Raw genomic sequence first — 27,947 nt, 5'->3', positions numbered from 1 at the left:
GTTTCCGGGTAAAAACATACTTTCCACAATATATTCAATGATGCTTTATCTTACTGAGCAAACTAAAACTCGGTGTCAAAATTGAATTTGACCTGGAAGTGAAACATTTGAATTCACCGAAATATCTGCAGAAAATCTGAAGAGCAAATTTTGTCAGGCTGATTGATTATGTACTCAAGTGTAGTGTGTGTGTGTGTGTGTGTGTGTTGCCATATTTTACTGTCAGTAAACTAGAGTGACATGCAGGCGAAACTTCATAAGTGCATACACGTACAGGTCTTAACGGAAGTGCTTAGGGCTGAGGATGAGGTCCCGCTTGTCAGCAGACCTCCCTGATGCTGATGCAATTGCCACAGGGCATATGTCTGTTTTTGTGTGTGTGTGTGTGTGTTTGTGCACATATTAGATGCCCCATACAAAACATCTGCCAACAGGGCAGATTTACAAGCTGGCAGGCGGCTGTTTGGGAGGATGCTTTACGTAACCTCAACTCACACACACACACACACACAGGTCTATCCAAAACCTCCTATTGTTAATTTGTGTGTGGCTAATTCCCATTTGGGAGTCAGCAGATCCTGCTCTATTGGACATATGGACACACGAACACACACAATTCACAACATTATAACTGATCTCTATAGTTAGTTTTGAAATTAGCCATAAAGTTTGTGCACAATAATACTCTTCAATGACGTAAAATGTGATACTTACCTTCCTGCTACACTTGTGAACTTTGTACTCTTGTTTCAGTATGTCATCTTGCAGTCTGTCAGAGTTTCACATTTTGGTCATTTGGACCAGCCAAACCGTAACTTTTCTTTATTTCAGCCCCTATTGCATCAGCTTTCTTTTTAATTAGAAAATTATTGCTGATATAGACATGATAGAGACATATATTAATGAAAAATAGCTAGCAAAAAAAAAAACAACTAAATGCTCGAAAGAATACACAAACACACAAACACAGGTTGACATGTAATATGCAAGGTCACTGTAGCAGTGTGCGGTGCACAAGACAGAAGACTGACATGTCTGAGTGTGTTTGACCTCTCTATCAGAGCTCAGAGCCTTATGACCTCTGACCCCTGGCCCAGTGTGAGGGGTCAGAGGTCATCAGAGTTTCCTGAACACAGAGACCACTCTAGACCAAGCTCAATTTCGAGGCTATGGTTTCAGAGAAGTTCGTAACACACGCTGATTTTAATTCTCTCTGTTTCCAGCGCTCTCTTTTTCACAGTCACACCAGCTCTCCTGTAGTAATGGCTGGCCCTTGGAAGCATTTCGGGGAAGTGTGTTTTGATAAAATTCCTCTCTTGCTTCCGCCCCATATTGTTTTCACCTGTCATTATTATTTCAACAGGCTTTCGTCCTTTCACACGTTCACAAAGGCAGATCTGTGTCTGATCATAATCTGTATCTGATTCATCACAAGGAAGTCTAGATGTAATTAAAGGACCATCTTTCACTCTGGCTTGACAAATGTCAGTTCTTATTGAATGAATCAGGACCACTGTGAATGCACTCAAGCAGCATTATAAAGTAAGTGAGCTGGCAGAGGAGTTTGGAAGTCCAGCGGGTTATTTTAGTCCGTGCATGTCACATGGTGGAGCTAATGGTTTCTATTTTCAAGGCACAATGCTGCTTCAGTCTTTTGGTCTGCTTGGAAGGAAAGAAAGGGTAAGAGAAAGAAAAAAGAGGGTAAAAGAGAAAGAGGGGCGAATGCAACATATGATCAGCACATGGGGATGTCGTAATTCTGAATTCATTAGCAAGACACACTGAAGGAATCAAAGTGAGGGGAGGGAGGGAGAACAGAGAGCCCAAAGGAAAGAGAGAGTAAGAAGAAGAGGAAGAGGACCAGAGGGAGAGGGAGAGAGGGACGAGAGCAAGGGAAGTCCAAAAAAAGACAGAGAGGGAGAGAGAGAGAGGAGAGAGAGTGAAGTCAAAGAGCAGACACTACATGTGGTTGTGGAGGGAGTGATCTGGCTATGGAGGGGGACAAATTCTCAGGTAAGGCAAACGCTCAGCCCAGATGAGGTCAAGCTTCTCTCGTGAATGGAAAAGAAAGTGTAGTTTAAGGTTCTTCAATCACTTATTTTACTGTGATCGAGTGTCTTTTCTGAAGAGCCTGCCTCTATTTTCCCCTCTATGGTATTTTCCACTCTCTCATTCTGTCCTGTTTGCTGACTGCATGTTTTCTTTGGGGTTTGGAGCTGGAGCTGGGAGCTCTGCAGGGTTTGTACAGCAGCTTAGTGGACCTGTTTTGGTTTATCTCTCTTTATCTGTTCTCTGCCTGTAATGTTTGCAGGTTTTTCTGTCTTTGTTTGTGCCCACCATCTCCACCCCGCCATCTGTCCCATTGTTCCCTGTTAAATGTTTTTTTCTTCACAGTTTGTTGCTCAGTCACTGTGTCTTACTCATTGCTGCCTCTATCTGCCTTTTTCCCCCATTTTTATGTTAATACCCGCTGCATGAAAATAGGACATTTACTGTGGGAAAAACAACCAACCAACTGAGGAGTTGAGTGTCGTGACACAGAAACGGCACTAATTTCTTATTTCTTAGGCATTGCCCCCGTTTTTCCTTCTATCTGCATTCTCCCATTCTTCTTTGGTGTGAAAACAGGAAAGAGCTCTGTTTGAACAGTACTACTCTTGTCCCTTGTGGCTCTTATGCCGCATCAGCCATCACTCAGTCCCTCCTTTAGCTAACAGGACAGAGAAAGCCCTGCCACAGTTTGTTGGCAAAGTAAGGCCGACTTTGCAAATAAAAATCCTCACTCTCATGGTTTTTCTCGTTGGATGCTGTCCACAGTCTGAATTTTGAGACGATAAGAGTTCCTCTCAGCTTGAGCATGTGTGTCGTGCATTATGCTAAAGTCATCAGTGAGGCAAAGGTGGCTGCTTCGTAATGGTATTTTTTATGAGTGTTAGTGTGAGTGTAGTAAAAAAAAAAAAAAAGTTCATTTGAAAACTCTGCAGTGGAAACAGCAACATGTGCATGTGTGTTTGCGTGTGTAGATGAATATGTGTTTGTGGCCTAGTGTAGTGTAGCACCTAGATCGTGTAATATCTGGGCCCAAGTGAGATCATTGACAAGTGTGTGTGTGATGGAGATCTCTCTCTCACTCTCTCTTTCTCTTTCTTCTCTCTTTCACTCTTTCCCTTTCTCATTGTGGCCTCTTGTCTCCAGGTGCTTCCTCTAGGGAGCAGCAATGACTTCAGCAGGACATACTTTGTCTGTGTTTTGTGTGAATGTTCACTCGAGAGCTCATTAAACTGTGGAGTGCAGTTGTCTAATTGTGTAATCCTTTTAAGGCGTTGTCTTTGTCTTTCCAGCGTCTGTCTCTGTGTGTCTGCGTGTCTTTGTACAGCTTGTTTTGAATGAGAATATCTCATCCACCTTAGTCAGATCAATTCAGCTCACGACTTGCTAACTTTCCTCCCACTTTTGTGTTAACGTTTTGCAAGAATCTCTTTGTTTCCTGTCGTTTCTTCCCACATGAATCAACAGTGATGATGCTCTCAACGGAAACTGTCCATCAGCCACAAAGTGACTGAATGGAGCATAAAGGGGCTGACGCGTCCCAATCATTCCAGTCACGGTGAGGTCAGCTGACCATATTTGTGGGAAGTGTGTATAACACAGCCACATTCAGATCGGATTAAAAATCCCAGACTCATGATTTATGGAGTCGCCTCAGTCACCGTCCTCATTTTGAGCTCATTCACTTTTATATGTAAGTATACTCTTCTCCCACCAGGTGGAGGTGCTGAGTTGAGCATTTCAAAATAGTTTCTATGTTAAGTTATTCTCTGTTCAGAAGTAATGAGCACAAACTAAGAAGCAAGGGTTGTTTTTGGCTGTTTCTTGGATCGCCACAGTCTCCACGTTTTGTATAGATCACCCAGTCTAAATTTTAAGGAGAGAAAAATTACTGAAGGAAACTGCGGCCGTGTTACTTCCTGGTCAAACACCCTGGGTGTTGCTGGTGGCAGTTGCCATGGCAATGTGCTTTGCAGAACAATATACATGTGCAGAGGAAACAACAAGGCTAGAGATCAATGCTGGCTTGTTGACGCACTAAACAGTGTTATTACCCAGTGGTGAGATGGAGCAGAGGGTGGAGGCGGGATGGAGAGAGAGGCCTGTTGAGAGTCTCTGATGGAGGACAGCTGCTCTCTCTATTTACCAAGCCATTTCACCTCATGCATGAGGGAACACACGCACTTGCAGGCAGTTGTATGTGTGCAGCCAATTTACTCACTCACACATAGAAATGACGCTCATTGCAAAAGCAAAACTACTCAGCAAAAGTAATGATGGGCTATGCCTGTATGCCTGTGTGTGTGTGTGTGTGTGTGTGTGTGTGTGTGTGTGTGTGTGTGTGTGTGTGTGTGTGTGTGTGTGTGTGCGTATACAGTGCAGTGGAGCCATATTTCCAACAGGTGCTGTATTTGATTAAATTTAGCATTGCCTGGCTGGGTGCTGCTGTTTAACATTTGGTTTAGGGCAGCTGTTGTCACTACAGCTGTGCATATACTTTAGAGGAGGCTACATCACCACATGTGCTGTGGGGCTCATGAGGGGGCTTTATGTGTGTGTGTGTGTGTGTGTGTGTGTGTGTGTGTGTGTGCGCTTGTGTCGGTAATATTGTGAAACTGCCTGACCTTCTACATCAACTCTCAGATTTCCAGTTCATGAAATTATAAAGAATCCAACATTTTCTGAGCATATCGGGCTGTCCTCTTTCTTTGCTATTCATTTCCACATTTGACCTGAAAGCAGAGTATTGTACTTCAGTGAAAGGCAGCCATGTTTACACTTCCACCTCTGCTGATTCCATTAGTCATACTGACGCTGCTCTCGTTCTTTTCTCTCTGTTTCTGTCTTTTCCTCTTACACACAACTGAGGGAAAGTTTCATAATTCATTGTTTCCATTTCCAGTCTCACTTCACATCACCGTCTGCCTTTCTCGTCCTCGCTACCTAAGGAGAGATCTTTTCCCACCTCTCCTCTCTCTTTTTTGTCTTGTCCGCCTATCTCATCTCTCTGAATTCCTGAGCCGTGCAGGTAAAGCTGCTTATTATGGAGGTTGCCATGTAAACAGAGCTGTGGTTACTAGCTAGTCACATCCAAAATATACACATATGAACAAATGAACACACGCAATCAATGCAAGCATTGCACATGCTTGCCAGCACACATCAGACAGATTTTTACCTTTTCCAGATGGCTTGTTTGATACAGCCTGAGTCATGAGTGAACTGTCTGCATTACAGCCAACAAAGCTTTTGTTGTTTTACGATGAACTCAGCAAGAAGTTGGGGTTTCCTCTGTGGATGGTACTGATAATCTTTAAAAAGCTGAAATGAAACACTGATCATCATCTATGATATGAAACTGCTGAATACTTATCACAGCAGCGCTTCCTAAAACTCACAATATTCAGCAGATATCTTAAAGTGACAACTTGTTGGAGACGAGTGAAACAGATTTAAATAAACCAGTAGTTTGGTTAGAGTTTGCTGAAGTTTGCAGGTAGTTTAACTTTTATTTTCTTGTCGTTCAACCCCGTCTGACCAACCCTGACTGCTGCGAAGGAATTCCCAGGCAAGCATTGGTGAGGCAGCCACTTCCACACAATGATGTGTGGGTAGCACGTCTACAAAAGCCAAGAATGACGCTATCATCATGGATAAACTTCCTGAATCTCAGCCTGAGAAAGAATGACCAAAGCTGTTATTGTTTACCAAACCGAATGTGATATTCCAGCATTTCTCCAAGAATAGTGAATCTTATTTTGTGTTGTGACCAAAAAAATGGTATGCAACTTTGATTCTTCTATAGTTTTGTGTCACATGCACATTGTCAATTGCATCACTTTTTTTTAACCAAATACTGTACACCCTGGACGGATCCCCAGTCCATCACAGGGCCAACACACAGAGACAGAGAGAAACCAACAACTCCTCACACTCAGACATGCATGTCTTTGGACAGTGGGAGGAATCAGGAGTACACGCACGAAACCCACACAGACACAGGAGAACATGCAAACTCCGCACATAAAGGCCTCAGGCCTGGGAACCGAACCCGCGACCTTCCTGTTGTGGCACAACAGCACTAATCACTATGACGCCGTGCTGCCCCAGTCTCTTAAATCACGTCCTGAAAATCTATTATTATAAACTTGTCAACTTTATATCTGCCATCTGCTTCCTATTTGGTGACGAAAACTGAATTAAATCTTGAGGGACATCTTCGTAATGAGGATAAGGTTGGTTTTATTGCTGCTCACTTTATATTGCAAGTCACAGTTGACACAGCTGTAGCTGTGCCCAGTGTGGGTTTGGATACCAGTAAATTTCCTGCTGTTCAGATCCCGTAGATCTCAGGATGTCTCTCCGTTGGCATTGGCCAACCTGCAGAAGGCCTTAGAAACTGCTCTAGTTTGTGCTTATGGTGGTCGACCACTGACATTTTCAAGCCGTTGTTGCCCTGGAAATACCCTAGCAACTGCCACGCCAGCCTGGCATCTGTTTATAGAAGTTATCCTCCTCTCTTCCCGTTCTGCTTCTCTCATATTTCACGTCTTAGGAGCTCCGATATTAGAGCGGTGGTGATCCATGTTTCTTTAAGCAGTGGGCGGCTGTCTCTGTCTCTCTTCATCTGTACGCTGCCGTGCAACATAACACCAGCAGCTGCCTATTCAAATGCATTACAATACGCTTATCACAGAAAATGTGGGTCCACCACAGTTTTCTTATCTGCCCCCGGCGGTAGTTATCATCACAACAATTACACACCATTGTCAAAACACATTTTGTGAGATGAAAATCATACAGGTAACACATTTATTATTCTCAGATGGATAATGTGGCCTGCTTATTGACCCGACATAACTAATGCAGCCAACTGAATGTGAGTGCGTGGTTGCTATTGAATGAATGAAACTCCTGATTGAGCAGAGCAAAATCACATTCTAGTTGTCTCCCAGTGTGACAGTTGTTACAGCAGATTGGATTAGCACTGTCTGGGCTTGTTGAGGCTTGTAAGGATATGCAGTGAAAGGAAGTGTGCTTTTTTGTGTGTGCATACATGTTTCGGGGAAATTGCTTGGTGCTTCGTTGAATGCGTGCATGTGTTGCTCGCTTTGGTCAGTGTACATATTTTTGCATGCATCTGCTGTGAGCTTTTCTCGCTCTGTGTGTTTTGTGTGTGTGCACATGTAACTGTGTCTGTCTGTGTGTGTGTGTGTGTGTGTGTGTGTGTGCCAGGGACCAGTGGAATCTGACACATGTGTTGGGTGAGGGTGTGTCTGGAGCAGGATTCCCCCCGTGTCACCATCTTTATCTGTTTCCAGATCAGATAATAATAGACTAGTAACATAACATCCTCCTACACTGCGCTTGCTGAAAGGTTTAATTTATAGGTGCGACACTGACCTCTGCTGGAGGAGGCGGCTGTGCTTGTACTATACAGTAGATATGTATGTACTGTACGGTATCTGAAGGCAACAGTTTGAGTAGACTGCTGTCTTCATGAAAAAAAATGAACAGAAAAATCGCTCATCATTGCATCTCAGCCCGCCTGTGCTTTCCATTTTAACCCAAACTCAACTGTTTTGTCAGTTTGTTTTGTATTGTGGGTTACATGCTTTACATGGTTCAATGATGGGCAAATGTGGGGGAAAATCAATCTGGGATGGCATTTTTGCCGCAGCAAAGCCTCACATTTGTTTTGAAATCAGGGTGAACATTTGTGCAATTGCGCACATCTGTGTTTATGATCGGTAAACACGCCTAAGTCAACACAAAACGCAAACCCTGATTCGAAATGTAAGCAGCAAATTGACAGTAAGGTTGCCAGACATGCAAAGTTTGAGTCCCAAGCTTTTGCTGATAAATCACGTACTGGATAACAGCTCTCGAGGATTTCTTCCATCACTTTACAGCCTCAGTGATTTATTAGTAGTTAAACCCAGATTATTCTCCATATCTTCGCCATTCTATCATCTATCCAAATATGTTTTTATTTCATATTTTATATTTAATTTTTGCTTCATGAGGTCTCTCATGGCTGCCCTCATTTTGAAAGCAATATATCTTTGCTGTTTGAAAAGTGTTATGAGCCTCTCCTAACTCACACAGACACACACACACACACACAGGCACTACTGCTTATTGTTTAGTCACTAATAAATTGTTCATTTTGGTACAGAGGCCAACAGCAGATTTGTGTGTGTCTGATAAAGTCTTATATGTTTCGGTTCTCTCATGGTACCTTCTCACTGGGCAATTCCTGTTTTCAGTTTAAATGACTCAACAAAATTTTTGTTCCTCAGTTGTTTCAGGGCCAAGATTTTGTTGTGCTCATCTGTACACAATCATGGTGCTGCCTTGACATGCGTTCATAGGACTACACACACACACACACACACACACACACACACAGACCAATGCTGTCCTCCCTTCCCCCTTTCCCCACAAACAGGGGCTCATTCACATGGTCATTAAGTCATTAGGCTACTCATTTATTGATGTCTGCCTCCAGAGCGACTGAGCATGTCAGATGATCGACTAACTGCCTGTGTGAGCCTGTCCTGACCATATTAGTCCATAGCAAGATCCTGTCTCTCCCAGGGCTTATTTTCTATCTACTGTAAGTTTTCACTCCATCTACTGTAAAATAAGATTGAATGGCTCCTTAATAGGTGTCTGCATCAAAGTATGTGCTTACACGATGCTGATGCCGGGATATTCATCAGAGTTAGATCTAAAAAAAACCACTAACAGCAACAACAACAACAAAAAAAAACCCCAAAACCTCAGTAGTAACTGAGGTTTCATCAGTTTCCCAGAGTGTCAGCCATGCGATCAAGCCTACAGGAAGTCTGCTTGAATGTTAGCATGCGTATAATTTGACTGACCCAGTCAAAAATGAGAACTTTCAAAGCAGCCAGTCTGAGAGGATGGCCGCAGAAGGGGAGGGAGGCATGGAAGGAAGGCAGGGGGGGTGTAGAGAGCTGAAGGAATAGAGGGGGAAGAGAGGAGGGGGCGGGGGGTTGTCATCGCTGGCTCATTCCAAGCTCTGGAAGTTGAGAAGGAAGAGAAGAGAAAAATAAGTTGCTGCCTTCGGAAAGAGAGGAGAGATAGGGAGCGGGCTTGGATCAGTGAACTGCTCAACTCTTTTGTTTTTTTCCCTCCCCTCCTCTTTCTTGCACGAGCTCCTAATTTGGGATTTGTTTAAAAACGGGACTGTGCCTCAGGAAGATTTTTCCTTGCTGGGGAAAGGGAACCCTGCTCCCTCTTCTCTTGCATTAACCACTCACGCACATACACACACCCCAAAATGTCTGATTCCACTGTCAACGCTCACTTGGAAGGGATCATATCAGACTTTGAAGGTTAGTTTCTCTCTCTTGCTCTCTCTTGTGCTCAGCTGCTCCACTGCTTCTCTTCTTCTTGTCACTGTGGAGTGAGGCATTCTTTAACCCTGCCATGAGGACACTGTTGATAGTTTCCATATGTTTGATTGGAACTGAGCAGATATGGAAAAAATTGGAGTGCGAAGGGTTCGTTCACATCTCTGGTGAGCTGTGGGAGTTTGCCTTTCGAAGGGAAATATTGCTTAACGTGCTACTTTTTATGGCTTTTGTTGAGATGCATGGGTGTGTGTTGTTATGCACGCCATCTACTTCTATGTCTGCAAGTAGAAGATGTGGCAGCATATGTCAAAAGCACCAACTGTGTTCACTGTGGAACTGATTCAGCCTTTCTTCTGCTGCCAACATAGGGGGGCCTTAAGAGTATGAGTGTATACTTCATGCTCAGCACTCAGGAGACAGTAACTGACCAATACAGCTGTGAGGGGAACACCTGGCCACCCCCCAACCCCCCCACCATTCCTCCCTTTTCTCTTACTTTTCATCTCTCTCCCCCTGGCTCACAGATTCCTCTTGTCATCTCTCTCCTCCCACTTCTCTTCTTCCTCCTCCATGTCCTCGTCCTCTGGCTGTGCCTCCCCTTTTCCTCTCTCAGCAGCTCGTCCATCCTCGGCCCCTCTCCCCTCGGCCTGCCTGCTTGTGGCTGCAAGGAGGGTGGGCGGTGGTTGACAAGCTGACACCTCACCCCCCCAACCTGTGTGTCTATCTGTCTCTTGACTCTCACAAACACATAGCCATTAGGAATGCATCCACGCTTGTCCAGAGCTGCTCCTCTTTCAACACCAGTTTGCTCATGGTATGTATGGTGAATCTCTGCCTCTTGCTCCCCGTCTCTTGGCCTTGCTTACACAGTGCAACAGAGCAGAGAGATAAGTAGCATTCATAAAAGAGAGGCATCGGTGGAAAGAGGTGTGCTTTGACCATGTGGCTGTGGTCATGCTTTTAGATGTCCCCTGCTCATGTGAAAGACCCAGCATAAAGGGCTACTGTTGTGAATGTCAATGGTGTGTGTTGTCCCTGGTTGGGCAGAGTGTGTGGAAGTGCTTTGGTTTCACAGCCACGGCCATTACATAAATGTGTGGCCTTATACAGCTTACTGGGTCCTATTACATCCCACCAAGAGACAGTGATTACGGCTGGAAAAGTACTCGTCACTGATTAAGAAAAGATAGACTGGATAAAAAACTTCAGTGTCTTTCATAACACCCATCTGGCAGTACACATCCGAACAAAGTTTTGTTTCAGAGGCTCTCGAGACCTCTGATAATCTTTTTCATTTCACATTTTCCTATTTAACAACATAAAATGTTAATATCATACATTTTGTTGCAGGGACACTATTGAAATGCTGCTCAGGTTTTTTCAGTATTTTGTAACCAAGTAAATCTTTTTAGTAAGCAGCGACAGCTATTATTAAAACAGGACTCTGTAAATAAGAAACCAATAAGAAAGTTCAAGAACAGAACTCTTTCCTCTTTCCTGCACTCTAGCTATTATTGTTGTGCTTATTACCAGTAGCTTATGGTAGCAAACTTTGGAGTTTGGGTGCGATTCCAATACTGTAGTTGAGTCAGGCGATAGTCGTAGTAGTATTTGTATTCCACTAGTCCACTGATTTTTACTGGGTCAAAATGATGATAAAATGATCAATATGCTGCTCACTGAAATAGTTATCTAGTTATGCCCACATGGCATATGTGCTCACTACTTGGCAATCATGCCTCCCTGCAACAAGTTATATTTAAGGAAATTTGTGACAGGGAGAGTATGTTTCAGTGTATTTGCCACGTCACCACTGTTGGATACCAAGTATAATTCATTCTGTCATGATTTTATCTGATGAAGCCTGTGACATACTGACAGAGACAGAAGGCAGTATTTTCTTGTCCATGAGGATAATGACCTCGGCTGTGACCTCAGTCCCATCAACAGAGATCATTGACCGAGCCGCTGGGCCTTTCCACCGTGCACACTCAAATCCACACATTCAGTTTCATACCACATCGTTTGAGGTCTGCTGTCTGCAAACAGTCTCCCCACATTAAAAATATATGCAGTATATTAATGAATAACTGCAGAAAATATGCATTCAAGTGTATGTAGTATGAACTAGACGGATTAATTATCTGGTTTATATTCAATCCTGTTCAAGTAAGAGCACAAACAAGTCATTGTTGCGACTCTAACTAGCCTTTTCTCTCTCATTTGAGCTGCTTCCCTGTCTTTTTTCCTGTATCTCTAAGCTGCATGTGAAGGGCATTCGTTGGTCCAGCAAGAGGAAATTCCACCGCAGCAGATTTCTGTGGTGGGTGAAAATGTCGGGCTAAACAGCAAAGGACTGGATGAGAGCACAACCAGGCTTCTTATTACAGATTGCATAGGGCCTGGCCACTCAGTAACCGATCACTGTAGCCAACACTTTGGTAAGTGGGTGATGAATTAAGCTAAATTTAATCACCAGATACGTAAAGACCAATTCTTAAAAAAAACATATGAAGCATTTCATCTGGAAACGTATAGAATTTGTCTGTCCAGTTTACAGTCACACTGCTGCCATACTTTCTGCTCTTTAATCGCACGCACAGCAATTTTAACAATCTCTTCTGAATTATACAACACGCCTCATTCTGCCGAACAAAACCCCTTAATGGTGACGATGAGGAATTTGACGAGAGATCCTGCTAGGAACTCAGAATGAAAACTGTTATTATCAACCAACTGACACTTTGATGTTGCTTTGGCTTCTTTCAGTGACACATAATGCGCTGAAACTGTGTTATTAAGGGCCTTTGGTATAATTAGTATTTTTGGTTGTTAGAGACCAGCTGTATGGGATAATGTGCTATTTATCTTAACCTTTACGTGAGCTTGTGTGCGACTGGGATGAAACATCCTCTGACAGAAGCTGATGATAACTGATGAAGGCACCTTCAACCTTACCAGTATATAGTCACCACTATAGGTTTCTTACTAATGACGCCAGCAACATTGGTGCTGCTTGGAAGCACCCTGGGTCACTTTGAGGTAAAAGAAACACAGCAGGTCTTTGTTAGGCTTTAAAAGGAACTCCTTTCTGTTTTTCTCCCTGTTGGAAACATGGAGCAAAATCTGAACCTGTGCCAACACCCTTGAGTTATCAATGGGCCCAACGCGATAACTAAAAACAACGAGACAGCGATGAAAGATTTTCTTTTGTGCGTTGACTAGAAAGTGTTTTTTGTTTCTACAGGGAATTGGAAGTGTGTTTGAGAACTGTAACAGACACTTCCAGGAAAGAGAGGTGGCTTTTGAGATCCAAAACCAGGTAGTTTTTATGCCAAATAGCGTGTTTAGGTTACTGTGGCAAACTGCAGAGACATTTGTTGGAGAAGAGAAGGGTGAGTGACTTCAGTACAAAGTGCTCAACATATTAAACAGGCAACAGTTTTAGTTTTCATCCTTAATTTGAAAATCTAGCCTTTCATCTGCAGCTCCCAGTGGACGCTTCTTCTTATTGAAATACAAAATGTGTTACTGTTGCTATAGTTGATAGTGCTAAACTAAGTGACAAATTCAACACACTCAATTAAATATAAGACATGCAGCTTTTTTGTCTGGCTTTGTTTGGATACAAAAAATTAAAATTTTTTGCATCTTGCAAATTTCCCTGAACATCTCTTGTGTGAGTGAAAACAGTTTAATAGTAATGAGATCACAATTTGATTGCAGGTTTTTGGCCAAACTTTGATTTTGAAGTTTTAATGTAAAGCATCTTCTTGTGTACAAACAAGACAAGCAGGCGGTGCTCCATATTGCCATTTGTGGTCAAAAACCCAACAGGATCCCTTTAGTGGAAGTGTTGGTTCAGTATCACCTCTGAAGGCTGATTGGGCCTCTGTGGTTCTTGGAGTTTTCAGCAGCTGAAGACAAAGGCAGTGCTACATCTTGTTGACCCTTCAAGCTCATCTACAGTCACGCTCAGAGAGGCGCAGAGAATGTCCATTTGGTGCTCATACAACGCATGCTACAGTGGAGAACAGAATAATAACATCATGTGCTTTTCTGGCAGTTTAACCGTGTTTCATTTCAATACATGGTCTCATCTCATATGTAACATCTGAGTGCTAGTTGGAAAACGCCATGCATGGCTGCAGTGTCTTCCTTATTTGGCAGTTCTGTCTGTAACATTTGGAACAGCATCCAAGATAAATGATGTTCAGAAATATTTAAAGCAGATTTTGTTTCAGTTGCAGGTGAATGAGAGGTGGAGTCAAGAAGGGAGAGCTATTAGAGAGATTCTGAGGTTAGCATTTGGTTCACATCGGTGCTCATTAGTATTATCGTAGCTTGGTTGGAAAGTCTTTGATCACTGTTATCACTTCTGAGCAGCGGCAACCTCCAATCAAATGGGTTTATCCTTGAAATGGCTGGGCACACACACACACCCACACACTGCAGACATACTGTCACAGTGTTGTATTCAGTCATCCATAAACATGTAGACAGTCAAGGAACATGCACAGAGGCAAGTAAAAGTAAAAAGCGAGATAGTAATGTGTGACCTCCTCTTCTACCTCCATTCACAAGCACACACACACATCTAAACATGCAGTGATGTTAACAGGAGTAAAGAGTTTGGCTCCAGCCAAGGCAGGCCAGGCTGTGTTTGCTTTACTCTGCAGCTGTGTTTAAACACACACACACTTATGGAGAGAGACTGAAACATAACTGATGGGGCCTCTGTCTCCAAAGTGTCTGCGAGGACCTCACATTGTTGGGTTTTTGTGTCGCCACACTTTTAGCACAATTCTTGGCAAACAGGTAATTATAGCAAAATGACAGTCAAACAGAGTAAGTGGTCTGTGGCACCGACATTTCCTTTTACCTTCACTGCTCATTTAAAGCTGAGCATCATGCATTCATAAGCAGCACAGCTAATTTTTATTCCAGGCATTCATGCTTCATTTTATGTCCTTACTGACTATGTACTCTTAGCTCTCTAAGCCTTTACTCCTGTATCTAATGTATTTTGCATATGACTTCATTGGGTCTTGTGTGTTGCTTATTTCTTCTTCTTGAAAAGGAACAGAGCACACTGACAACCTTGTTCTCCAAGAGAATTTCAAGGGCAGTTTCTCCTCAAATTAAATTGCATTATTCCATTCTGAACACCACAAAGACCTTATTGTCAGAGACAGCTGAAGTGATCTGCGATGGTGGAGCTGTACTAGAAGCACATGAATCCAAGTCACAATGTTTTTTATAACTGTCTCTCCGTATAATTTTTCCTGATTCCTGACCAGTTAACAGACAGGAGTTTCTGTCGATGGTATTCAGTATTCCAGTAGATTTAGTGAGGACATGCCAAACTGTCTCCTTGGAATTTGAAAACATTATGCCAATGCGTGGATATCCAAAGATACATTATTAGTGACTGTGTGCATAGCAGGTACACACCTGGGGATCTGCTCAGATGACATGCTTTTTGATTCTTACTGATTCAGATGCATAGTTGAACCAGTGTCTCAGATTTCACTCTGGACACTGAACCATTTGCTGCCTCTCAGCACTAAACCTGCTGAAACAAATCAAGGATGTGAAAACAGAGGAGTTCCAGGAAAAGAGGTCTTCTCCCATGCTGGTACTTGGCTTGTCAGCTCTGAAGCAGGCCAGAAGCCTTTGCAGGCCTGGGTGTTTGTCTGGGACAGGTGCCGCGGTGCTCCAGGACTTGTTGCTCCTCTGGTCTCTGGGCTGAACTGGGGCGAGCTGGGTGTCGCCACACAGCACATGTGCAGCTAATGGCGCAATATTGGCGTTCAACCAGTGTGGACAGGAATGAATAGTTAGTGAGAAAACACTATTTATAGATGGTTCAAAAGTTTTACATACAAATCCTTTGTTGTTTTTTATCTATATGGGAAGGCAAAAAAAAAAAAAAAAAGATTGAATATAAATCAAAATTCATAAACATGAAAAAACTATTATGTCACATAATAGGGCCTTTGCCTTTTTTTCATTTAGCTATTATATATTTTTTAAATAACACACATGAATTAAAGGAGGGCTCAAGGGGCGTGGTCAGTCTGTCGACAGGTGTGTGTGACGTCACGGTCACCTTATGAGGAGGAAGATGTCGGCGTAGTTTGGCCTTCACCTTCCTTCAGTGGTCAGTTTTTAAGTGACAACGCAGTTACACTCCATCCGGCGGGAAGAGGGGACTATTTTCAGTTTTTTTTTTTTTATCCCCGGACGGGTTAGAAATTGCTGACGTCATGTTGTCAGGCTACGTGAAGCGCGTCAAATCCGGTAAAATGAGTGTGCATAAAGCGGTTGATTCATTTGGCACCGTCACTGACTCATCATGTCGGCTGCATTCATCACAGGCTCGAGTCCAAGTGTTGGGTGTGACGCTCTTTTTAGTGAAGTTTGTCGTTACCGAGCGGTTAAAGCCAGTTTAGTGAGTTGAAGGTCATCAACTGTTTTCAGCAAACCAGTTAAAAGATGTTGAAGTTCACCTGAGGCCAAATGTTACCTTCCATCTCTGAAAACAATTCTCCAGCTCTCTGAGGAAACTCAGTATGTGCTGGTTGTGGTTGGGTTGCACTGAAATGTATTTACAGCATACAGGTTTGCATCACTATGGACCAAAAGAGTGTGTCTTTCACTTTTCCTGACCTCAGGTGTTGTGTGTTTTTCCAGCTCTGAAACGGTCATTTGAGGTGGAGGAGGCAGATACATCCACGCACCCCTCGCCTTTGTCCCGTCGGACCACCAACCCTCTCCGTTCATCCACCTCTTCCACGTCCAGCCAGCGGAGCTATGACCTGAGCTCCCGCAACTCCGACTACTCCTCTTCCAGATCTTCCCCCTCTGAGTCCTCCAATCCACGTTCCCCAAAATCCGGCATGAGGCGCATCGAGTTATCAGGGGGCCGTAACGCTGACACAGCGTCTTCACGCCGCACAGAAATCTCCATTGAGGTGTCCTCCAAGCAAATTGACAACTCACCCAGTGCCGGCATCGCCCGCTTTGGCCTCAAGCGACCTGAAGTCAGCCTGAGCAGTCGCAGCTCTGCTCTAGAAAGCTCCTCCAACTCCATCTCCACAAACAGGCGGGCAGATCTCAGCATGACACGGGCCCAGGAGCCCCCCGCCCCTCCGCGGAGGATGGATGCACAGCTCTCCTCTGCCCCAGTCTCTAGGATCCCTGAGCCCCCCCAGAGAAGAGCAGAGCCCCCCTCTCCTATTCTCAGCCCAGCTGATGGGGCCTCCAGGCGGCCTGAGCTGCCTGTTTTCAGACAGCCAGAAGGTTTGGTGCCAAACAGTGCAATGGAGAACAACAGCAACCACCCACCCCCTGCACCTAGTGCTCCCCTGCCGTCCCTGGCAGAGCCCCGGGTGGAGCGGGTGCAGTCACCTGTCACAGAAGCCCCTGCAGCCCGACCAACAGACAGTGAGTACCTGCTCACCGCAGGTTTTCTATTTTACCTGTTTGGCATTTAGAATAAGAAATAAATGCCAAAGGAAATGTGGGCTAGTTGAAGTGAATTTATCAAGGAGGCATTTTAGCCGATGTACCTGCACATCTCCTTAAATGTTAGAAGATAAGCTACAGATGTGTTTCTGATTCTGAAAATGTTTGATTATTGCTTTACCTCATTGTCTCATTGCTGCTCACGTTCACTCTCCTCTTTATAATAATTTCATTTTAACCTTATCTTGCAACACATTCATTCTTATTTTGAATATCTGTGCATCAGTGAGCGTACTTCAGTGATTTAGTGTATAATTCATGTTGAGTATGACTTTCTAACTGGCCTTTAATCCAGCATGAGAACGACTGGAAGACTTTTTATGGATATGTATTTTATTCATGACCTCTGCTCTTTGTATTCCATATAAGATTACAAAGTGGCTGTAAAGAAACAGAAGCGCAAATGTGGGTTTGTGTCAGCTAGTCAGTTTAGATATGTGGTCAGGGAGGGTGATGATGAGAGATGCAGGGCACTCCCAGGACAGCAGTAAAAAAATAACTCATCCAGGCAAGCAAGCAAGTACCCCAGCTCATGTGAATTCAAAGCAGCCACTGGAAACAGACTTGGTATGATGTCAAATCAGTGATTATTCAGATTATGTGACATTGGCAGCTGCTTTCTGTAAAGCTTTATTTATTTATCAAGTCTAATTGGTTATTACGAGGACGCTAGTGGAACAGCAAGTCACTGCTGCCTGACATTAGACATGTGGTACCGAGATAATGCCAAGGCCCAACAGAGCATCAGATGTTTTTGTAGGAACTTGCACAATAAGTACTTGTTTTACTGAAGTGAAACAACAAGAAAGTCCACATTGGTATGGCAGGATGCCTCATACCAGTGACTCATTGTTTTATTGGTCCAACATCTCACACTGACCAGGCCAAGAGTGGAGGAACTGATATTCAGCCAATTTGATCATACGACAACAAAAGCTTGTATGAGCCGATCTGGGGTAATTCCTCAACTCTTTAAATCCTTTTAAAACCATTGTCAAGGAAAACAAAACTCTGGGGCACCACCTTAGTGCATGGAAAGATATTTTGAAAATGGTAGATGGTTGAAACCTAATATTTGAAGTGACTCTGTGCCTTTTCTTTCAACACAGGCCTCATTACAAATTTATTTATTTTTAAGTGAATTCTTTGTAAAGTTCTAGGAAAGAGTCAAACTGTCCATCAAGCCAAACTAGCCACAGGTCATCCTTTTTTATGGTGTATAGTGAATGAGCCTCTACTTGGCCAGCCATGATCAGGGTTTTTAGCCTTTAGCCGTGTTTTCATTTTGGCTTTAGACTCACTGCCTCTGCAGGGCAAGGAGTTGTGGGGCATGGGTTATACTTGAGTGGTGTGCTTTCTCTTTATCATTTTAATTCACGTCTGGGCTTCAATGATAGTTTCCACTTTGGACTGGTTCTTGTTATGGTTGGAAAATTGTTGCTAATTTGTGCCTGCGTCTGTACAGGGGTTACAGTTTCCTTCTACTTGTTTATTTGCAAGATTCACTTCCTTTTCTTTTACCCTATAAGAGCTCATCTCTGGGTGTATGTGTGTGGCTATTTGGAGACAGCTGTTCTCAGGCTGCTCTCAGTGGTGGAGTAGTATCCAGGCGTAGGCGGCTGGGAGGTGATACATTCCAAATCTGGAGGTCATAAAACATTCTACGTAAAAATAGAAAGCCTCCAATTTCCACTTTTTATGTTGCATGTCTGTCACATTTATGTGTCTCTTAATATCCACTGCACTTCATTTGGAAACAGCTTTGAATTTGGTTTCATGTCTGCCCATTTGTCTGGTCACTTGAAAGCAAGTGCATTGAAGTGAGGGACAGATAGGAGGGTTAACTGTGTGTGTGCATTTGGGGCGGCAGAGAATAAGAGAAAGTAAAGTGTGTCTGTCTGCAGGGAGAAAACTAACTGAGAATATCCCACTTTAACCTCCCATCATTTGGGAGTAAAACAAAACCGACAGACCACACTGCTTTAGTAACATGCCCAAAACTACAATTTACTTTCCATTTCCTCAACAGGTACATTTAATACACATTCAGGCGAGGTCTTCTACTTTAAGTATTTATTTTGACATAAATATTTTATAGCTTAAAATGGGGAAAACTGGGAATGTTTTTCAGTTTAATTCTTTATTTGCTTCTGTTGCTGCATGTGTCAGCATTGTATCCCATGTTATTGTCCGGCTGTCCTATTAGCATATTGTTTAAGGGCCTAAATGATATTCAACCAACTTGTATGTTTAAATTTTCATTTGGAGCATCAATGTGAAATTTATTTTGAAGCCTAATTTAACATTGTAGGATGTAGTTAGTATTGTAACACAGGGATGGTGGTGTCGGTTTAGGTGTGTGTAGGAATAGTTTCTGCAAGTGAAAAACAAGTTTTTAAAAGATTTTTCTTCTGATTTGTATTCTTTCTGTACACAGCTCATGAGTTTCCATGCTTTGACCCTAAATTATTTTTCTTTTGTCACTGTGATATAATATAGAGTCAGTTTTAATATGTGGCTAAAGGTAGTTTATTTTGAGATGCATAATGAGTAATGGAAATGAGTTTTCAGTTATTGTCTCTTTGCTTAGAAGAGGGAAGCTCTTTTTAACAGTTAAAGCAGGGTTTGGCAATTATCAAACTTACACAAGTGCTTAAATTAAGTTGAAATATTTTGTATTATAGAACAAGGACATTTAATGCTTGTACATCAATGTTTTTATTTAGGAGTGGCAATATCATAAAATGGAAATAGTAAAAAGGGTTAATAGTAACTGTCAACTTTTAAATCCCTTATTTGCATAGCAGCATAACATGTAATGACTCATTTTGCGATCTGTTTGGTGCTGTGATGACTGATTTGCTGTCCTGGTTTCACCACTTAAAAAAAACAGTACTCATCTCTTGCACAAACTTGAAGGCTTTTGAAAGGTTATTTCGGTACTTAGAAACTAGTACTTGGGTATGTCACAACAGCTTGCAATTATGTTTGCTAATTTGGTGTGTGTGTTGCATACCTGCCATTACAAATGCAAACACTTCCCTGTCATTGTGCAAATTTCTTTTTTGCAACCATTTTCCTGAAATGAACGACATAAACAATGACATTATATGACAATATGACTTTTATTAAAAACACAATTTTGAACAAATCAGGAAGAACATGAAAATGCACAACATTGTCGACGCAGAATTTCTACAACACACCATAGATCCTTGAATGATATTATGCTTCATGACCATACCAGAGCAGTACATTATGACATACAAAAGATCCATTGATATTAACAAACTGCTGTTTCGTAGTCCAGTTAGTCCAGTTGTGTTTGTAAAACTAAACTGCTATGGTTATTATAATCTTTCATGGTGAAATTCTTCTCAAGCAGGTAAGACTCATTCGAAAGTTAATAAGGGTCTTTCAAGTTCTCTGTTCAAGCAAATCTTTATCATTTGGAGAGAAAAATGTGTTAAGTTATGGTTTTCATTCCGATCCTATAGTCTGAAATAACGTTGAGTTGACTGACCAAACTTGTAAAAATGAACGGCACCTGAGTGCAGTTGAGTGCAGTCAACTTCTAAGACAGTCATGATACATCTGATACATCAGTCTTTCTATCAAGTTGCAATGTAATGTGAAGCTTTAAGTTAAAAAAACATATTTTTCGTTTTTTATTTTTAAGCATAAGTAACTATATTTTGACTAGACAGTTGAGCAGAAAAGGATTTTACCTGCGCTGTCTTTTCTCCTATGCTCAACTGTTTCTGGTACATTCAGTTAATTACATGGTAGCCACACCACAAAAAATAAAAGTTTCATTGAATAATACATGAAAGTGATTGACATTATAAAGTACCAAGGAAAGCCTTTTAATGCAGTAATAAATCAAGTAGGAGCATTTTCCTGTAGACATCTATACAATGAAACTTCTCTTTGCAACGTGTGGAGTTCCCTTCTGATGGTCATTACATAGATGTAAACACTGTAAATTTAAATAAGAGAAAATCTCTATGTATCAACATCACTCCCAGTTTGGGGTATGCACTTTGACTTCTTTATTCTTGGTTATGAATCGGACTTGCACTCCTGGGGCAATTGCCATTCCTGATTGATATTCATAGACATAATAAGAACGGTCCTCTATATCGTAGTTAGGTCTGAATTTAGTTGCCCATTGCCACTGCCACCATTCATACTGATCTGTGTCTTTATCTGGAGAGGTATAGAACCCCACCCAAGACTTGTTAAATTCTGACATCCATTCACGAAAAGTCTTCTTAACAAATAAGCGGGCGGAAGCTTTACCATCTTTTGCAAAGAGCTGGAGTTTTGCATCGTAGCCTGCGATATTGACTGCTTTGGGATTCTGAAATTCAGGTCCTCTGCATATCTCTTCTCCCATGGTTTTCCAAAAGCAGCACTGTGTTTTCACCTTGTGCAGTCGGACCTGAAGTCCTTCATTCAGGGGTACAGACGTGTCGTAACTACCTGATTCTCTGTTCCTAATTAACTCATGAGTTCTGGCTTCATCGTCCTTATCGCTCTCAAAAAGCACTGCCATCACCCCATTTTTGAGGCGATGCTCAGGAATGTTGCTCCAAACAATCCTGGCTTTCCCATTCCTCCCGGTCTTCACCTCAAGTTGTATATTTTGCCGATGCGCAACAAGTAATGGAAACATCCCTACAGCACGAGCATTTTGGCCATCTTCTGGCATGTTGATGATAGCATGTTCATTTCTTTTCATTGAACGCTGAGGTCTGTTGTTTCGTTGGTTAGGGGCGTGCTTTTCCTGGATCACAATAAACAAGAACAGTCCAATGCAAGCAAGGTGACCCCATATGTTTGTGATGTCCCTTAACTGATGATCATTTGCATTACTTCCAAAGCGATCTCTGAGCTCTGATAGAGATTCTTGGTCCCCCTCGACAGAAAACTGTATGATCTCGTTTAAAAGATGAGCAGTGATCTGGTAGGTATGATCTCGATCATACATTGTTCCTCGATTTTCATGAGTCTCATAGTGCTGTGTGAGGTACACTCTGTCCACTCTCTGCTGTCCTGCTGTCTGCTCAATGACTCTGAAAATGATCCTGTCCCTGTTTCTTCCATCATACCCTCTTCGGGAATGGAGAACATAATCTGGAAGGCTTATGTTTGAGTTTTCGTTGAGATTGCCCACAGTGTAGTATCTGATATTTCTTTGAGGCACCGGGTCCAGCAGTTGCTCATAATTGCCGTAATGATGTGAGCCGTAATCTCCATTCCTTGGATCAAAAGTCAAATATATCACATTGTTGTTGTCAATATCAACTACGTTGGCAAACCAGTGGAGCAGGAGGAGACTGTGTTTGGGAACAGATTGACCAAAGTCTAGTTTCTTCAAGTCGTTGATTGAATTGAGCTTCTGCACCGCTGACACTGAGGTCAGGGTAAACAACAGAGCTAAACAGGCACTCGTGACTCGTCCTGACATCTTCACTGTCCTGTAACGACGTTATTGTGTCATTAGTTTACTTATTAATTGAAGCTGTCATGTATTTCTCTAACTACAGATGGATTTAATGTGTTATTCATTTGTTATGCACAGGATTTATAATATCCAATTTCATTTTAAGGGATCTCAAAGGTAAAACATATGTAACTTCCTGCTTCTGTGAAAGCGCAGTGAAATCTACTCCAAACTGAATAACAAACAAGGCAATCAAATAAGAGTAGGTCTTTCAACATTAGTCTTATGCTTCAAAGTATTTTTAAAGTCTACGTCGTAGATTGGAGTTAAATGTCTCACTATTCAAGTCAAACGGAAGCCAAAGTAAACCAAAGAACCGAGAGAATAAGCACTCACCTGAGTCGGTCCACTGCTGTCTGCTATCTGAGCTCTGTGTTTGTGTGAGAGAAGCTGCAATACTCGATAGTTACTTTTCCTAGTAAATGAAACTAAAAAAAAAAAAAACAACTTCCTGGTTGCAGGAGGCTTCACACAGCTTCGAGAGAGAGATTTTTCAAGTGTGTCAAGGGGGGGGGGGCGGATTTCATAAACAGGTTTAGAGTTTAACAGTGGAAATGTTCTTTGGACTGGTGAGTGGAGATCTGCCGATCAGTTTCAAATGACACTACTTCCTTGTTTTAATGCCTGATGTTTCTGGTTCAGGTTTAGGGTTACATTTAACTGTTTCCGTGTAATATACCAAAATTTCAAATTTAGCTCAGTCCAAATGTGTCACAACTCTATATCAAATTTGATTTAGTCGGATTCAAACTAATTCACCAGGACCCAGTTTATCCTTTTTGGAATTTAACACAAGACACAAGTTTGTATTTAAAGTGTTCTTTGCATTGATCAAAAATAGGTAATGTTTAGTAAATGCACAGTTTTTAGCATTATACAAAAGCATATGTAAAAACATTCTTGTATGTTGTTATTTGTTAACGCAAATAGATTAACAGAAGCATTTACATCTCAATTATTCATCAGTTAGTTCCTTTTATCTCTTAATAGACACGTCATGAAACAGCAGTTGGTCACTAATTTTAGACTGAACATCCTTACATTAATTGTTGCATGAAATAAAAAACTGGATCTTTATGACCATACCAGAGCAGGGCATTACGTACAATTAAGGGAAGCCCTAACGGCATTAGAGCTGTATTTTCTGATGCATCGCACTCCCTCAGATCTCACCTCACCTGGAAGATGTGTAAATAGTTTTCACTGTAGTAAACCTTATGTCATACTAAGCCTATATCCTTATATAGCAAAATAAAATAAAAATTGATCCCTCGGATAGGTGAAATTGTTCAATACAGCAACTCTGTATATTATATATTATGGTACAAAAGCAGTAGAGCCAAAGTAAAGCAACTAATAGGCCCTCACCAGCAGTGAAAAACAATGCAATCAAACTTTGTTTTAGACAGCATGTAGGAATATGTTCTTCCCGTTTCCTCTATCTTCTCACACCTAGAGATGGAAAAAGTACCCAAAAAATGACAAATGCAATAATGAATAAAATAACACGAAAGGCACTATCTGAAATATTGGTGTTCTCATATGTTTGTCTGTTAGCTGTGTCAGTGTTGTTTCTTGCTTTACTCTGCAGTGTGCAGTGGAATATGTTAGAAAAACACCCTTCCTGGATCACAATAAACAGGAGCAGTCCAAGGCAAGCAAGGTGACCCCATGTGTTTCTGATGTCCTGTAACTGTTGATCATTTGCGTTACTTCCAAAGCGATCTCTGAGCTGTGACAGTGAGAATTGGTAATTCTCCACAGAAAACTGTCTGAGCTCACTTAAAAGATTGGTGGTGATCTGATACGTACGGTCTGGATCATACCCTGTGCCCTGATTTTCAGTCCCATAGTGCTGTGTAAGGTACACTGTGTTTATCCACTGCAGTCCTTGGCTTCCTCTGTTCGGCTCACGGATTCCAATAATGATCCGGTCCATGTTCCTTCCCCTATACTCTTCCCGAATGGGATTGGTGACATAGGATGGAAGTCCCACGGGGGAGTCTTGATGGAGATTGCCAACAGTGTAGTACTTGTATCCATAAGGCAGCAAGCGCTCAAAGTTTCCATAATGATGCGAGCCATAATCATCATTTGGGTCAAAGGTCAGGTGTACATCACCACTACTCTCAATTTCAACTACATTGGCAAACCAGTGGAGCAGCAGAAGACTGTGTTTGGGCACAGATTGGCCAAACTGGCCAAAGTACATTTTTTTCAAATCGTTGATTGAATTGAGTTTTTGGACAGCTGACACAGAGACCAGATTAAGGAACAGGGCTAAACAGAGATTAATGACTCTTCCAGACATCCTCATCATCCTGGAAGAATATTTAAAAGCTTAGTTTTTTTATTCATCTGTAGTTACATTTTCATTTCACACATATATTTGTAATGAGGCATGCATCTATGTAGTCAATATCAAAGTATGTCCACTCTGCTACAATAGCCATTAAAAGATGTAGATTTCTCTTAATATTGCTCACCCATCTATTAATAAGAGGAGGTGAAGGGGTGATAGCATCTCTCAGCTGTCCAATTTCATTAAAATGAGCAGGTACCTAGCAGTTATTCTGTTTAGTAACACTAGGTGATATTTATACTAGAAAAGCTGTATCATGAAGGAAGGAAATACCAAAATGTCTGTATGAAAAGCGAGAACATGTGAATATTACCACAGACTTATAGCCTAAATGAACTATCCAAAAATAAGACCACTCACCTGCATTCATTTGTTGCTGTCAGGTATCTGAGCTCTGTGCTTCTGTGGCAGCAGTTGTAATTCTCTGGTGGTTATAATTTCCTGGTTAATGAAACCAGGGAAACAAGTATGGCTTGTAGTTCCTCAACCTTTCAACAACACTTACTTCTATATCAAAACGTCACAGTCAGCACTTACAGCATACTTGCAGCAATTGAAGAAATTCAGATAAGAAATCACAATTTTATTTAAAGATGGACAAAATACTTTTGATTACAGGATGAGATGCTTAAAATATGCCAGCCCATTGTCCGCATATCGCAGTTAAATTCACTTGGGCTTCTTGAAGAAATAAGCTCATATTTGTTGACTAAATAAAGAAATGTATGTTTTAGAGCATCACTGTAATGGTTTGGTTTAGTCCATATCAAGGAACATCCCATCCTTCATTTCTTGTCATCTTACCAAACTTGATAAAAAAATTAAAACCACAACTGCAACAAATAAAAATAACAATAGACAAGTACAGCAGTGCGAAGTATCAGTATTATTTTGAGGTCTTGCTTCTGGAAAATTGACAACATATTTATGTTGTGCATTTTTCCCTGCCACTTGATGTCTGTGTTGGATAGAGTACTTTTCCTGGATCACAATTAACAGGAGCAGTCCAAGGCAAGCAAGGTTACCCCATGTGTTTCTGATGTCCTGTAACTGGACATCAGAGATGTTCCCTGCAAAGCGATTTCTGAGATAGGAAAGTGTTTGCTGGTTTCCTTCGACAGAAAACTCCCTGATCTCTCTTAAAAGGTGAACAGAGATCTTGTAGGTGTGAGCTGGATCATACATCCCCTCCTCCTCATGTGCCTCGTAATGCTGTGTGAGGTACACTCTGTCTATTCTCTGGAAAGCCCATCGTCCTGTGTTCAGCTCCCTGACTCTGAATACAATCCGGCCCCTGTTTGGCCACACATTCTCCCCTCTGACATAATCTGGAAGTTGTTCAGCATTGCTTCGATTGAGATTGCCCACAGTGTAGTACTGGTGTCCATGAGGCAGCCGGTCCAGCAGTCTTTCGTAGTTGCCATAATAATGGGAGCCAAAATCTTCATCGCTTGGATCAAATGTTAATTGTATGACATTGTTTGTGTCAATATCAACTACATTGGCAAACCAGTGGAGGAGCTGAAGACTGTGTTCGGGCACAGATTGGCCAAAGTCGAGTTTCTTCAAGTCTTTAATTGAATTGAGCTTCTTCACCGCTGACACTGAGGTCAGGGTAAATAACAGAGCTACACAGGCACTTGTGACTCGTCCTGACATCATCATTGTCCTGTAACAGTATTCAAAAATATAATTACTTCATTATTCATTCATTCATACTAATAACTGTAAGAAAGGCACTAAAGAAAAATAATGTTTGGTATCACAACACCAAACAAGAAAACACAATATTTATTTGTGTACTAATCAGTATGGATAACGGTTCATAACAAAGTAATCAACAACCAATGAACAAAGTAATTTCAACGCTATAAAATGGGTGTTCCTGCCACACTGATCTTACTTAGTCTTTCCTCTCAAGTTTGTGTGCAGTGTAATCTACTCCATATCTAACCAAAAAGTGTCAATTGTATTGTGCCTTTTTTAAGTAGAGAAACCTTCTCAAAGACGACTGTGCTTAAGTGTCTCACCAGTCGTACAGTAGTGACTGGAAGACGAGGTAAACAGTAAAAAACAGTAATCGTATAATAAGAGCACTCACCTCTGTTAGTGTGCTGTTGGTAGGAGTCAGATCTCTGAAGTGTTTCTGTGGTAGCACAACTCTTATTGCTCCTTCGGTTATGTTTTCTTGAAAATGAAACCGAAGCAAGCACGACTACCGCCCCTTTCCAGGAGATTTGTTTTTGTTTTTGGTTTATTTATTTATTTTTTATTTTATTTTATTTTTTATTTATTTATTTTTCTGGGGGGTGGGGTAAAAAAGCAATTAAAAGCTGATAAATTTTAGTAATTATTTATTTGCATTTGAGCAAGGGCAGTGCCAGGCTATTAAATGTGCTGAATTTGGAAAATTTTCATATGAGTGAGAATTACTGAATATAATAACTTATATCCATAAACTGACAAACTTTTTCAACTTGCTCCTTTCAATACTTTTATAACAGTGATTGCTTTACATTTTTTTAGGTTCACAATTGTAAATTATTAGCATAAAAAAAAACCTGGCCAATTCTAATATGGCAATGCTCATGGTTAAAAATATCAATAGCACCTTGAACCCTTATCTGCTCCTCTAGTGTGAAATGCAGAACAAGGAAAAAGCTGCTGCAGCTCTACCAACAGCCAGCAGGAGATGCTGTCACACAGGTAGTTGATTTCTCTCACCTGGCTGAGATTAGGCCTGGATCTTGTAAAAGCCTTAAATTGCCTTTAAAGTCCATTACAGTCTGGAGTGGGAAACATACCAAAGAGCAGTTCATTTGTCCATCGCTGTTTGTATACACACAAGTTTAAAGTTTTTTGGGGATTTTTTTTTTTTTAGAGCAGGGATTGTGTCTAATTTGGCTGTTTACTATAAATCCTGAAAAACAAAGTATGTGGTTAATATTTTCCTAGAGCACTGGTTCTCACAGGGGCCCTCAGGGGTTCTGGAGGTGGTTCCTCGCAGCGTCCAACAAAAAGGAGAATATTTCTTTTTCACCCTAATTTCATCCATAACACAGTGACAGTATGTATGAGCATTTTGATGAAGGGCCTCAAATAGTTCTGTAAT

At 41.6% G+C, this 27,947-nt stretch overlaps 2 protein-coding genes and 1 long non-coding RNA gene across 6 annotated transcripts in view; 1 reads left to right on the top strand and 2 right to left on the bottom strand.

Moving 5' to 3' along the window:
• septin9a (septin 9a) overlaps nt 1–27,947 on the top strand; it is a 56,349-nt gene that overhangs the window by 10,034 nt on the left and 18,368 nt on the right. For 2 of the 4 annotated variants that reach the window (XM_029507596.1, XM_029507597.1), the window contains exon 3: nt 16,131–16,883. In XM_029507596.1, coding sequence (XP_029363456.1) covers nt 16,131–16,883 — 753 coding nt within the window. Of the gene's footprint in view, nt 1–1,877; nt 2,014–9,121; nt 9,414–16,130; nt 16,884–27,947 lie in introns of those variants that run through there. The other 2 variants (XM_029507599.1, XM_029507598.1) reach the window with 2 other exon arrangements.
• Nucleotides 22,307–25,260, bottom strand: LOC115046993 (uncharacterized). Its single transcript, XR_003840994.1, has 3 exons — nt 25,196–25,260; nt 22,810–24,794; nt 22,307–22,447 (listed from the first exon to the last, which is right to left on the bottom strand). It is a non-coding gene; the product is annotated as an uncharacterized LOC115046993 (long non-coding RNA).
• LOC115046992 (uncharacterized) lies at nt 25,404–26,986 on the bottom strand. Its single transcript, XM_029507602.1, has 2 exons — nt 26,937–26,986; nt 25,404–26,504 (listed from the first exon to the last, which is right to left on the bottom strand). The coding sequence occupies exon 2, from the start codon at nt 26,498–26,500 to the stop codon at nt 25,631–25,633; it is 870 nt and encodes a 289-aa protein (XP_029363462.1). The 5' UTR covers nt 26,501–26,504; nt 26,937–26,986; the 3' UTR covers nt 25,404–25,630.

This window comes from Echeneis naucrates, chromosome 8, assembly GCF_900963305.1.
Source record: "Echeneis naucrates chromosome 8, fEcheNa1.1, whole genome shotgun sequence".
Classification (NCBI taxonomy): domain Eukaryota; kingdom Metazoa; phylum Chordata; class Actinopteri; order Carangiformes; family Echeneidae; genus Echeneis; species Echeneis naucrates.
This window is presented reverse-complemented; position numbering and strand designations above follow the sequence as displayed.

Excerpts from the sequence above, each read along its gene's own strand:
- LOC115046992 (XM_029507602.1), bottom strand. The coding sequence starts at position 26,500 with ATGATGATGTCAGGACGAGTCACAAGTGCCTGTGTAGCTCTGTTATTT.